At 33.4% G+C, this 14031-nt stretch overlaps 1 protein-coding gene and 1 non-coding gene across 2 annotated transcripts; one reads left to right on the top strand and one right to left on the bottom strand.

The window, feature by feature from the left end:
• Positions 1-2274: 2274 nt before the first annotated feature.
• Positions 2275-2346, top strand: TRNAE-UUC (transfer RNA glutamic acid (anticodon UUC)). The gene has a single exon. It is a non-coding gene; the product is annotated as a tRNA-Glu (tRNA).
• A 6122-nt stretch (positions 2347-8468) lies between these two features.
• On the bottom strand, positions 8469-13143 carry LOC104903722 (probable LRR receptor-like serine/threonine-protein kinase At4g29180). Its single transcript, XM_048637134.1, has 3 exons — positions 13082-13143; positions 11106-11198; positions 8469-8784 (listed from the first exon to the last, which is right to left on the bottom strand). The coding sequence occupies exons 1-3, from the start codon at positions 13141-13143 to the stop codon at positions 8469-8471; spliced, it is 471 nt and encodes a 156-aa protein (XP_048493091.1).
• Positions 13144-14031: the final 888 nt, after the last annotated feature.

Raw genomic sequence — 14031 nt, 5'->3', positions numbered from 1 at the left:
CAAAAAATGAACATCTTATGTATTAACACTTAGCTTGCATAAAAGAATAAACATCTTATGTACTAACACTTAGCTTGCACAAAATAATAAACATCTTATGTACTAATACTTGCACAAAAGTCTAAATATCTTATGTACTAGCACCTAATATTAAACTATCAACTAAAAAACGGATTAGCCAATATATAAATATATTAGAAAAGATAACAAAGTCTCAACAAAAGTTAACTTTTACTTGGCTCATGAGGTTTGTAAAACTTAAAGGAGGATAGCCTTGTAACAACAAGCATGAGATGTCTTAAATTTTAGTATAATAACAATGGGACCCTTTCATTGTACAAAATATACATCGAATATTTAAAGTCGCTAGGAATATGATATCTTAACTGGTAAATGTATGGCATCTCTATGTAAGGTTAAAGATTAAAATTACATATAGAACTTATGTGAAATTTATTGTCCATAATTTTAGTGTAGTTGTATCTTTGTGAAGTTTATAAGTCATATACTTCCTCCGTTTCGAATTACTCGCTACACTTTGAAAATTCCACTATTCATGAATGAGGTTTGACCATGCATTATTTACTATTAGATAAAATCAAATGTTATAATGTAATATGTTGTTGGATTTGTCTCAATGTATATTTTCAGAAAATCAAAATTTTATACTTTACTATAATACATAATTAAAGATATTAGTACGTAGTCAAAGTAGTGCATCGACAAGCGTGAAAGTCAAAGTGTAGCGATTTGTTCAGTTTATTCACTCAACCGAATCACAACTAAAAAAAATAAATATTACCATACATATGAAATTTGAGAGCTCATAATTTCTAGGTGTTCATCTCAAAGAAAAGATAAAATGTCATATAATATATTTCCACATATAAATTGATTTTTATTTCTATATATTACCATTCATTTAGAACAAGTATTATTGACCTGGGTCAGTGAGCTAATCACAAACTCACAATAAAAATGAAAAAACGGGTGAATTGTGCATGTAACAAATAATTGACAATACAATTTATTCTATATATTACTTTCCAAAATAAATTAAAAAATGGTTTAGTATGAAACTTACAAGCTTTAAATTCTAAGAGAGGTGCATAGAATCTTACTTCTATCTAGAAACCGAATATAATCTTAACAAAATCTAAGTTTGCTAATAATGGTTCCAAACTATAACAAACCCTTGCTTAGAACTCTCAGTTTTCACTGCCATAAAAATTCTGTCTTTTTCCATCTCAATTTGAACATCTAGAAAGTGAATCATCATCTTCATATAAAAACTTATGTAGATAACATCTGAATCTCAAACACACAACGTCAATGGATAAAAACACAATCAAATTCTTTTTCTCTCCATTTTCGAAAATATCAAGTGCGTTCGATGAATCTGTGGTCAGACTTTTTGGATAACTTTTTTCGAATAAATCTGGTATTGAACGGGAACTTTTTTCTTTAATAACATAAGATTCAATTTATCGAATGTAGCAATTTTTCGAATAAATTTCCATTTTATTTAAATATGATATTGTCCAAATTCAGGAAAAAGGTTCAATTAAAAATAACAATTCTAGCTATGTTTTAAATCTCCATTTTTGGTTTGTAATTTGCACGGGTTCAGTTAGCCATATCAAGAGTTACCAGCATTAGGGTTTGAAATTTTATTTGTGATAAAGATCACGGGATCTCAAGACAACAAAAGAGTGGGGCTGAGAGGGATTGTGGAAAGTAGGGACAACATAAAGTGGTAAAAGAAGTGGTTGCATGATTGAATCCCGATAATGGAGCGAATTGTGATTTTATTTGGTCCTCAATGTATAACAATGAGTAGAGCAAAGACTTTTTTAGTCAACGTCGCACGATAATATTAATTACATCAGTCATTGAACGCACGGGTTATAAATCAGTTTTAAAATATTCCTCATAAACGATATGATTATAAAAAATTTAAATCACGATCTAATATTCACCCCATGATTTTGGGAGAAACATCATAAAATCATAAATTTTATAAATACAAAAAATTTCGTGCATTTTGCACGGGTCAAAACCTAGTTAAAGGTATAAAGCATCAAAATATGAGCAAAAAGCTATTAAGAAGTCTATTAAAGGATAGATTGAGTGATTATCCAATATGATAGGATAATAACATGTTTATGAAAAGTTGTTTGTAATAAAATTATTTTAAATACACATTTAGTTAAAATAATAACAATTTTGAAGTGGATTGAAACAATGATGCTACAAGCAGAGAATAGCACACAATCCGATGTCGTCCAGCGGTTAGGATATCTGGCTTTCACCCAGGAGACCCGGGTTCGATTCCCGGCATCGGAATTTTTTTGAAGTCGTGATGGTTCTCAGCAACTATCTAGCACTAGGATTCATTTCAATCTCCGCATCAGCAATGGTAAACTCATTGTCAAGTGTCTGGTTTCCCTTGTTGTGCATTTCTCTTTCTCTTTGTCTTCCATGAGACATCTTAATAGACATCTTAAAAGCCCTCTCAACGTAGCCAGAAATTTTTGCATCTTCAGAATATCTCTTTCGTCCTTAACAATAATAATGGAGCACAAACTCAACCTTACTCACCAAAAAAACTCTTACTCAATTCTTTCATGAAGAAAAAAAATACTCCTACTATAGAAGATGATAATGATCTTCATTCACCAAGCTTTCATCACCTCTCTCTTCAACTCCATGAAAAAAACCACCTTTCCCCTAAGGCCCTAACCATAACCTCAACCTCAACCTCGAGGCGGCGATGTCGCCATTGATGCCTCAAAGCCCAGAATCAATATGGTCTCGTTCTCCATTATGGACTCCTTCTCATCCTTCTCTTCTTTATTGTTGCATTTCCTCCCTACACCGCGACGGTGACATTTACTCTATTGCTGTATCAGCCATCAGGTGACCTAGTCTTAACTGACTCGTCCAGTCGCCGAGTTCATGCATGGCAGTCACTCGACTGCCATACAAAAAACTATATTCATGCAAGCTCCGGCGATGTTCGAGCCATGGTAGCCCATGCTCATATGCTCTTTACTTCACATAAAGATCACAAAATTAGGGTTTGGGATATGAGAAATGGTAAAGGCAATTTTAGGCCTAGAAAAGTTACTACCTTACCAAATGCTAGCCATTTCAAAAGTTTTATGTCTAGGCCAATTACCCCACAATATAAGGTCAATTCTAAGACAATTACCCCACAACATAAGGATATTATCTCTTGCATGGCTTATTACCTTGTTGAAGGGATCTTATATACTGGCTCATTTGATAGAACTGTTAAAGCTTGGAGGTTGAATGAAAAAAAATGTGTTGATTCTTTTATAGCACATGGAAGTGATGTAAATGTGAGAATTATCATAAGAGTAAAGTATAAAGGAAGAAGGAAATGTAGAGAGAAATCTCTAATTTTGTATTATGTTCAGTTAACCAGAAACTGAATGACAGAAGCAGTACTTATAGTACTGAGCTCCAGATATTACAACAGAGAGTTTGTTATAACAACCAACTAAGTTGTTATTTATTACAACAGAAATAAAACAATCTTTTATTCTTCATATCCCCCCTTCAAGCTGGACATGTGACAAATCCACAAGTCCAGGCTTGGAAGATAGATGCTTATGTTGAGGACCAGCAAGAGCCTTGGTGAGTAAGTCAGCCAGTTGTTGTTGTGAAGAAACATGTGATGTTTGAAGAAAGCCTGCTTCAATCTGCTCCCTTACATAATGACAATCCCTCTTCAAGTGTTTAGTGCGCTCGTGGAAGACTGAATTCTGAGCAATGTGTTCAGCAGCTTTGTTATCACATAGCAAGGTAATAGGCAAAGGAACATGCACATGTAAGTCTTGTAACAACCCTTCTAGCCATACAATTTCAGAAGCTGTGCTAGACATGCTTCTATATTCTGCTTCAGCAGAAGATTTACTGACTGTCTTTTGCTTTTTCGTTTTCCAAGAAACAAGATGAGTACCAATAAATATACAATATGCACTGAGAGACCTACTGGTGAAAGCACAAGTGCTCCAGTCAGCATCACTATAGGCACACAGTTGCATATCACTATTGACAGAATAAAATAGCCCCAAGTGTAGAGTTGACTTTAAGTATCTCACAACATGTATAGCAGCCTGTAGATGAGGCTTTCTAGGACTGCTAACAAACTGACTTAAATGCTGAGTAGCATAAGATAAGTCAGGTCTAGTGATGTTGAGATATAGCAACCTACCAACAAGCTTTCTATACTGATCAGGAGAAGTTAATAACTCCCCTTCATCTGTAGAAAGACTTAGACCTTTAGGAAGTGGAGTAGAAACCGGTCTACTGTTGTCCACTTTTAAGTCTTGAATCACATCAAGTATATATTTCTTTTGATTCAGAAAAGTGCCTGAAGAGTTTCTGATAATTTCAATACCCAGAAAGTATCTTAATGCACCTAGATCCTTAATGGTGAAAGCAGCATCCAGAGCTTGTTTAACCACATTAATCTGATCTTGTGAGGTACCAGTGATCACCATATCATCAACATAAACCAGTAGAGCAAGAAATTCCCCATCTAAATCTCTAGTGAAGAGAGAGTAGTCTTGTTTAGATTGAACAAAGCCAAGAGAAACAAGAAACCTACTTAATTCTTTATTCCATTGCCTAGAAGCTTGTTTTAGGCCATATAAAGATCTTTTTAAGTGACAAACTTCTCCTGATTTAGCCTTATCATAGCCAAGAGGAGGCTTCATATACACCTCTTCATCTAGAAACCCATGCAGAAAATCATTATTTATGTCTAATTGACATAAAGGCCATTGTTTAGCAGTTGCAAGAGAGATGATAACCCTAACAGTAGCTAGTTTAGCAACAGGGGAAAATGTATGTGTGAAGTCCTCCCCTTCCACCTGTTGATAACCAGTAGCCACTAATCTGGCCTTGAATCTTTCAACAGTGCCGTCTGGTTGAAACTTTGATTTAAAAACCCATTTAGAGCCAATGGCTCTCTTGCCAGGATGTAACTCAGTAAGATCCCAGGTGTGATTATCCTCAAGTGCTTGTAATTCTTTTTGCATAGCTAGTCTCCACTCAGAATATTGGCTAGCTTCTTTGTATGAAGTAGGATCATACACAACATTGCTAGAAATAGAGTTCACAACAAAGGAATGAGAATGAGAAGAAGAAGGAAGAGTAGGGCAAATAAAGTCCTTGAACTTCACAGGAGGTTTAGTGATTCTAGTAGGTCTGATAGGAGAAACATTAGAAACTACAGTAGTAGTAGGAGATACATGTGGTGGTGAAGAAAAGAAAGGGCTAATAGGAGAAGAAGTAGGAGCCAAATTATGATTAGAAGGTAACTCAGATATAGGAGAAACATGTGATGGAGAAGAAACATTGGGAACATTTTGATCTGTATGGTCATGAGAAGGAGAAAGGGAAGTAGCAGAAACAGTAGGAAGAACAAGAGAAGAAGGAGTAGAAATATGAGGTATAGGAGACATAGAAGTAGGAGAGACATCTGTTAAAGGATCATCAAAATTGAGTAAAGGAACAGAAGGAACAGTGGAAGATATAGGAAGAGAATTAGGATGAAAAGGGAAAGTGGTTTCTTGAAATAAAACATCTCTTGAAACAAAAGTTTTATGAGATTCTAAGTCATACATTTTGTATCCTTTTTGACCAAAAGGATAACCTATGAAAATACTTTAGCTCTAGGAGTAAATTTATCTTTGGTTCTATCATTGTTGTATGCATAACAAAGACAACCAAAAACTTTAAGAAAAGAGTAATCAGGGAGTTGATTGTAAAGAAGCTCATAGGGTGTCTTCCAGTGTATAACAGAAGATGGCATGAGATTAATAAGGAAGGTAGCAGTTAAAAGACATTCTCCCCAAAATTTGGAAGGAAGTTGAGCATGAAACTTTAGAGATCTAGCAACCTCTAAAAGATGTCTTTGTTTTCTTTCAACACGGCCATTTTGTTGGGGTCTACCAACAACACTAGTTTGGTGAATAATGCCTTTATTCATGAACATATCTAGACATTGTTCTTGAATGAATTCTGTACCATTATCAGACCTAATGACTTTGATTTTTGTTTGAAATTGTGTTTCAATTTGAAGAAGAAAGGAAGAAATAGTTCTGTAGACTTGTAGTTTATTGTGTAGCATGAAAGTCCATGTACATTTACTATAATCATCTAGAATTGTGAGAAAATAAGAGGCTCCTGTAAGTGTTTGGGTTTTATATGGACCCCAAAGGTCCATGTGAATTAGATCAAAGAGTTTGGAAGCTCTACTTAAGCTTCTGGGAAAAGGTAATTTATGATGTTTGGCTAAAACACATATTTCACAAAAAAAGGAACCATCAAGAGGACAGACACAATCAGTAATGTGTTTCATTGTAGAAACAGAAGGATGTCCAAGCCTTGCATGTAAGATATGGAAAGAAGAATTAACACTAGAGTGAATATGGGACTCAGACTGATTAACAGCTACATTTGTAGTGACTGGTGAAATGAAAGAGGATGATATAGGTCTGAAAAGATTATGATTGTCAAGATTAAGAATATACAATCCTTTAATCAGATGACCTGTGGCTAAGATTGTAGAATGATTTATGGAAAAGAAATTGCAAATGTTGTGTTTGAACATTACTTCAATACCAGAATCTATAGCCAATTTTCCAATAGAAATCAAGTTATGCTGAAAACAAGGCACAAGAAGAACATCTTTAAGCAATAAATTATCAGTAAGCACAACATCTCCAATCTCAGACACAAAATTCTTACTACCATCAGGCAACCCCACCTCAATCTTCTTGAACAATTGTCTTTTATTAACCAGCATTTTATCATTAAATGTCATATGATCAGTGGCCCCAGAATCAATAATCCAAGTGTTATGTTGCAAAACAGAAGATGTGTTACCTGCACAATTGACATATGAATGGCTGCCAGTAGCTTCTTGTTTTCCTTTCATAGCTTTCAGAACTTCTTGCATTATATTCTGAAACATGACAGGATCAACACCTTCATTCTTGACACCAGTATTATCAGCAGAGGAATATAGAACTGGACCAGCAGTGCTGAGTTCTAATGGATCATTTTCCATTTCAAGATCTTCAACAGTAGCATTAGCAGCCAATCTTGAACCTCCATAACCATGACTGTTGTTACTACCATATTTCTTGTTAAAACAATCAGGAAACCCAGTCAACTTGAAACAAGTTTCTTTTGTATGACCTTGTTTCTTGCAATACTCACAAGTTCTATCACTCTACCCTTTCCTCCAATCTTTCTTGTAAGTGTTTTTACCATAAGCAGAAGGTTTCTGTGCTAGAAAAGCATTAACTTCATTTCTGTGGTTCAATCCACTAACCTCTTTTTGTTTCTCAACCTGTTGAGCTAAGTAATAGGCTCGACTAATAGGAGGCAATGGATCCATAGCCAAAATGTTACTAATAGCATTATCAAATCCACTGTTTAATCCTAACAGAAATTGCATTAATTTCTCTTCAGATTCAAATTCAGCCAATCTTTTTAAAAACTGACAACTACACTTAGACAATACTCCACAAGTACAAGATGGCATACTTCTCAGATTTTGTAATTCATCCCAACACTTCTTCAATTTGCCATAATACATCATAATCGACTGATTTTCTTGACGTAAATTGTCTAATTCACGCTTTAATTGGTAAATTTGCGGGCCATTAGATTGACCATAACATTCTCCAATTTCTTTCCACAACTGTGCAGAACTTTCAGCAAATGTAAAATTCTCCCCAATATTTTCATTCATAGAATTCATCAACCAACAGATTATCAAGTAATCACAACGCATCCATTGATTAAAAGTTTTATCAGTCTCTTCAGGTTTTGTAATTGTTCCTTCAACAAATCCTAGCTTATTTTTAGCTATCAAAGCTCTACGAACATTTCTCTTCCAACTAACATAATTGTTACCATTCAGATTAACCACAACTAACTTGCTCATAGTTTGATCAGAATTTGAGATGAAGAAAGGATCATTATAAGATGTACTTACATTCAGCATATTTCCAGAAAATGAACTTAATTGTTCAACGCTTTGTTCTTCTTTATCGCCTTCATTTGGATTGATTTCCACCATTTTTCAGAAATTTATCAAAGAAAATGTGTAAGAAAATCGAAGAATGATGTTTAGAAAAAAAAAATCAGAAGAGAATTGAGCAAATCTGTTCTGATACCATGAGAATTATCATAAGAGTAAAGTATAAAGGAAGAAGGAAATGTAGAGAGAAATCTCTAATTTTGTATTATGTTCAGTTAACCAGAAACTTAATGACAGAAGCAGTACTTATAGTACTGAGCTCCAGATATTACAACAGAGAGTTTGTTATAACAACCAACTAAGTTGTTATTTATTACAACAGAAATAAAACAATCTTTTATTCTTCATAAAATGATATGGTGGTTAACCAACAAAATGGCTATCTTTTTACTTGTTCTTCAGATGGGACAGTAAAAATGTGGTTCATGTGTGGCCTTTGGATACCAAGAGATGATACACAAGACATAGCAATCTCCAAAAATTTCCATGCCGAGTTGGTGCTGAAATTTCCTTCTAATCTCTTATCGACGATGTTATGAATATCTCCTCTCTCAAGCATAGGAGTAACCCATGTAATTATGTACGCGGTTTCATTGCCTCGTATGATAGAAGGCCGGCCGGTTATGAGCTCCAGAAGAACCACCCCGAAGCTATACACATCACTTTTTTCATTTAGCCTCTGTGAGCCATAGTATCTGCAACGTAAGAGGTAATTTATATCATATTTGGAATTAAGGGGAAAATAATCCTAAATAGACAGTAATTAAGTTCATATTCTTAAACATTTCTAACCATTGATTTTTCCCAACTCTTAGGGGGTGTTTTCCAGAACGGTTTCCCATGAACTATAACGTACGAAACAAATTATTTTGTTCATATTACTTTGGAAAATTTCTTTTCTTTCTTTAAATCCCTTTTTAGCCATCACTTGCCAGTTGCCAGTTGCCAGTTTTTACTTATTTACAGGTTGTCTCAAATATTATAGATGTTATGTTCTCTCTCCTCTCTTCACATAAAACCCTTTAGAGAGGCTATCGTGGATGTTTTCGTTCATGGTAAGCCCATCTTTCTCTCCTTTTTGCAGTTTCTAGTTTATTTTTAATTTTTTTTAGTTTTTTCGCAGTTTTCAATAAGTCTCATTTGTGTGATGGCTTTAGGGCCTGTTCTCTTCAGCATAAAACAGCTGAACTGAACTGAACTACACTTATTGGAGCTGAACTGAACTGAACTTATTGGAGCTGAGCTGAACTGAACTGAACTGAACTGAATTGAATTGAATTAAATTAAATTGAATTAAATTGAATGTAATAAATATATAAATAATATTTTAAACAATAATAATATGAATATTAAATAATAATTATAATGATAAGTAATGATAATGAATAATAATAATAGTATTTTGGATATTTTTAAATGATAGTTATAAATAAATAATGTTAATAATCATAAATTAATAATAATAATAATAATTAATGATAATAATGATAATTAATAATTATTATTTTATATTATATTATTTGTATTAATATATTAATACTTGATGATGATATATAATATCAATAATATCTAAGAAGTAAATTAATATTACTATTTTAATAATTAGATTTAATAATATAAAAATATTTAGTAATGAAAATAATGATTGGGTTGGACCGCAAAAATTACATCATAAACCGTCTTGTCGCGATTTGTTTGGTTTATGGGCTAAAAAAAGTGGGTTTATTTGTAGTTTGACCTAAACCATGTTCCTCCTAATACTAATAGTAATAATAATGAGTAAAGCTATAATAAACAAAATAATATATAGAAACAACAACAATAGTAATAATACTTAATAGTAATGATATATATTTAAATAATAATAATAATAATAATAATAATAATAATAATAATAATAATAATAATAATAATAATAATAAGGTAATTAGGGCCTGTTCTCTTCGGCATAAAACAGTTGAACTGAACTGAACTGAATTGAACTGAACTGAATTGAATTGAACTGAACTGAATTGAACTGAACTGAACTGAACTGATCTGAACTGAAATGAATAGTGATATGTGAGAGTAAAAGTATTGTCAAGAGCTGAACTGAACTGAACTGAACTGGTCTGAAGTGAACTGAACTGGACTGAATTGAACTGAACTGAACTGAACTGAACTGAAAATAAGCTGGGGAGAACAGGCCCTTAGTAAATAAATTATACCAACATAATAATAATATTTAACAAAATGGTTATAAAAGAATGGAGATAAACTAAACTGAACTAAGCTGAACTGAACTGAATTGAACTGAACTGAACTGATTGGAGCTGAACTGAACTGAACTGATGGGAGCTGAACTGAACTGAAAATAAGTTGGGGAGAACAGGCCCTTAATCTCCTATATAGGTTTTGAAGCTTTACGGTGGGTGTATTAGTTTGGTTTCTTTGTGTGTTAGCAAGGTTTAGACCCTATCTCCATTTGAAGGTTGATGTGTTGATAGGATTTTGAGCGAGATTGCTAGAGTGGTCAGTTTTTCGTGTACAATAGTTTGAATTAACTCCAGTTCTACCTCAAAACTACATTAAATCATTAGGCCCTCTCGTATAATGCTGCATGAGACAACAATGTGAAAGAGATTATTTAGAAGGACTAGTTCTGCTAAATGATTGTGGTTTTGGTTTTACCAATACATCTATCAATTTAACCTAAACTTCTATAAGTTTAAGAAATAATTAATTTTAATTATCCCTTCTTTGACCGGTATGCTTAAATTAGTCCCAACTTTCAATAATCTCAAAATAATCCCACCGGCCTTAATACCTTATCTTCTTAAATTAATCTGTTTTACCTAAAACCTATGGTTACATTCTATTGATTCCTCTATTTTCTCATTTTCTAGGGTTCAATTCAACCACCTCAATTCCTTAAAAGCCTTTATCTCTCTCCACCACTTGAATCCACCACTAACACAACCCAACTCACCCTCCCCACCACCACTAATTCAAAGTCCCACGTACCCCCCAAGAATACAGCACTACCACTGAAATCAAATGACTACCGCCACCAACTCCTCCCCACTCGTCGCCGTATTCGCTAAAATCATTAGGCCCCCCTCGAATAATGCTGCATGAGACAACAATTTGAAAGAGATTATTTAGAAGGACTAGTTCTGCTCAATGATCGTGGTTTTGCCATATTAGAATTAATTTTCTTTCAATTTGATCTCTATATTTTAGTTTATGACTTCTATTGTAAATGTCGTATGACTTCAAATAAATAAATAAATTTTTCCGTTTCAAAAATAATATATAGAGGTCATGCACTACTTATCAAAATTTGGCCCTTTCATTTAAAAGAAATTAAGTGCAAAAAGGGAAAATTTCTATTATATAAGCTAAGGGGGAGCTATAGTGTCCCCCTTTGAAAAAACCTTTTAACCCTTCATTCAATAAAAAATATTACTTATTAAGATTTCGAGATTTTCCTCAATCATAAGCCTACCTAATTTAAAATATGTATATCAAAGGAAGTTCAAAGTAGCTAAAATAAACTTTCATAAAATTATGTGTAGTGAAAGAAAAAGTTTATGATTGAAAAACAAATTAGCATAACTAAAACAGTTTTCAAATCAACTACAAAACCAAAGACATAAAATTTTAATTTTACCTAAACTTATAAATGCAATAATTATACCAACATCTATTAACAAGTAATAAAAATACCTAGATTACAACTTCTTCATCAACTAATTTTTATATTTTGTATTTACACCACTTGATATTTAATTAGAACTAAGGATGATTATAAATTACATCATTCAAAATTACATTAGATGAAATCAATAATAATCACCAAAATAATCCACGCACGTAACGGGTGCAAAAAAGGCTAGTATATATTAATCTAATAGGATTGATTTATGGGATGATCAGTAGCCAATATATGAAGTAATGAACTTCAGCAGAAGAAGACGGAACATCGAAAGGATAGAAATGAATGATGAACTGGAAAAATTGGCACCGTATGAGGCATTGTATGGACGAAAATGTAGGAGTCTTATATGTTGGAGTGATGTGAACGAGTCGTTGAATTTAGTACCGGAAATGATAGAAGAGACTACCAACAAGGTGAAGTTGATTCAAGAGCGCATGAAAGCAGCTCAAGATCGACAAAAATCGTATGCCGATCAAAGGAGATGAGATTTGGAGTTTGCAATTGGAGAGAAAGTGTTGCTAAAAGTTTCACCAACCAAGGGAGTAATGAGGTTTGGTAGGAAAGGAAAGCTAAGTCCTCGTTATATTGGACCTTATGAAGTATTGGAGAGGATTGGACAAGTGGCTTATAGGTTAGCCGCGCGCCTTACCTACAGATTTAGTCAAGGTTCATAATGTTTTTCATGTGTCTCAACTTCGTAAATACATATCTGACCCCTCCCATGTTATCCTACCTGAAACCATTGAATTAGATGAGGCCCTCACTTTTGAAGAATGTCCTGTTAGAATCTTTGATTCCAAATCGAGAAACACCCGAAACAAGGCAATAAAGTTGGTCAAAGTTTTGTGGTCTAATCATCAAACCGAGGAAGAAACGTGGGAAACAGAAGACGACATGAAAAAGTGTTATCCTGAACTCTTTTCTGAGGTACGATTATCGAGTTTCGGGGACGAAACTCCTTAAGGGAGACCGAATGTAATACTAACAAAGCGCAAAACTATTGTTTCGTGAATATTAAATATCTAACTTTAAAGTTCGAGGACGAACTTTGTTTTTAAGGAGGAGTAGATGTAATACCCCGAATTTTTAAAGATTATTTTATTATTTATTAAGATTTAATATTATTTCCACTTGAAATTATTTTATGAAATGCGATTTTATTTGATAACTATGTTTATTAAAAATAATGATTTCATTTAGTTTTGATTTATTTAACAAGTTTCAATTAAATCATTTTATTATTCATTTTATTATTTCTAATTTATCAAACTCCTTAAATTTGTTATGGATACCTTTGTTCATGTTGTCCATTCACATTAGTAATCCAAAGCCCAAATACTAGTCCATAATCCATATGTCTTTTACCAAAAAGAAAAGTTAAAACAAAACAAAACAAAAAAAAAAAAGGAAAAAGAATTGAAAAACTGATTCACCATCTCTTCCCTTCCCCCTTCCTCACTTCCTCCATTAAGGGAGCTTGACTAAACTCCACAAGTTCAGAGATTTTCCCCTATAAATAGAGACCCAAACACATCCAATTACTCAAGCAAACAAAACTTCAAAGGTTTGCTTCAATCATTTATTGCTTCCTAAATTTCTGATTTTTGATTTTGAAATCTAAAATAGAATTGAAACCACCATTATCAAACCTCCTTTGCCTCTCTTCGACCACCTTTGAACCACCACAATAAAACCACCTGAACCACCGAGCGACTTCACTTTCACCCCTGCTGCGCCCAGCCGCAAAACCCGCCAGCCTCCTCGCCTAAATTCCGCCAGAAATCACCGGCCAAAACTTCCTCTTTTCCCCCTGTTTTGAGCCCTCTGTCTGCCTTCCCCCGTTCGCCTCTGTGCGCCGGCCAAAACCGCCACCACAGATCCTCCCCTGCTTCGAACTCCACCCTCGTACCTTCCCCTGTTCCGCCTGACTTTTTTCGTTCCTCATTTCAATTCTCAGTTTGAGAAACTGAGTTCCTTGTTTTAAAACTCATTCTCTTTCTTTTCTTTTTAGTTTAATTGGTTTTATTAGTTTTATTTAGTCTATTTTTATTTTTGAAACGAAAACTCAATAACCTTCCTAAATTAATTACTTTAGTAAAGTTAGTTTTCATGTTTAACTTAATTGTTTAAAGTTAATAAAAATAAGTTGAAGTAATCTTTCAATACTTAAAATGATTTCATAAATAATTTACTTTGATTTATAAACTCTCTTAAAATCATTAAGATTTTCTTTAAAGTTATT

This window comes from Beta vulgaris, chromosome 9, assembly GCF_026745355.1.
Source record: "Beta vulgaris subsp. vulgaris cultivar EL10 chromosome 9, EL10.2, whole genome shotgun sequence".
Taxonomy (NCBI): Eukaryota; Viridiplantae; Streptophyta; class Magnoliopsida; order Caryophyllales; family Amaranthaceae; genus Beta; species Beta vulgaris.
This window is presented reverse-complemented; position numbering and strand designations above follow the sequence as displayed.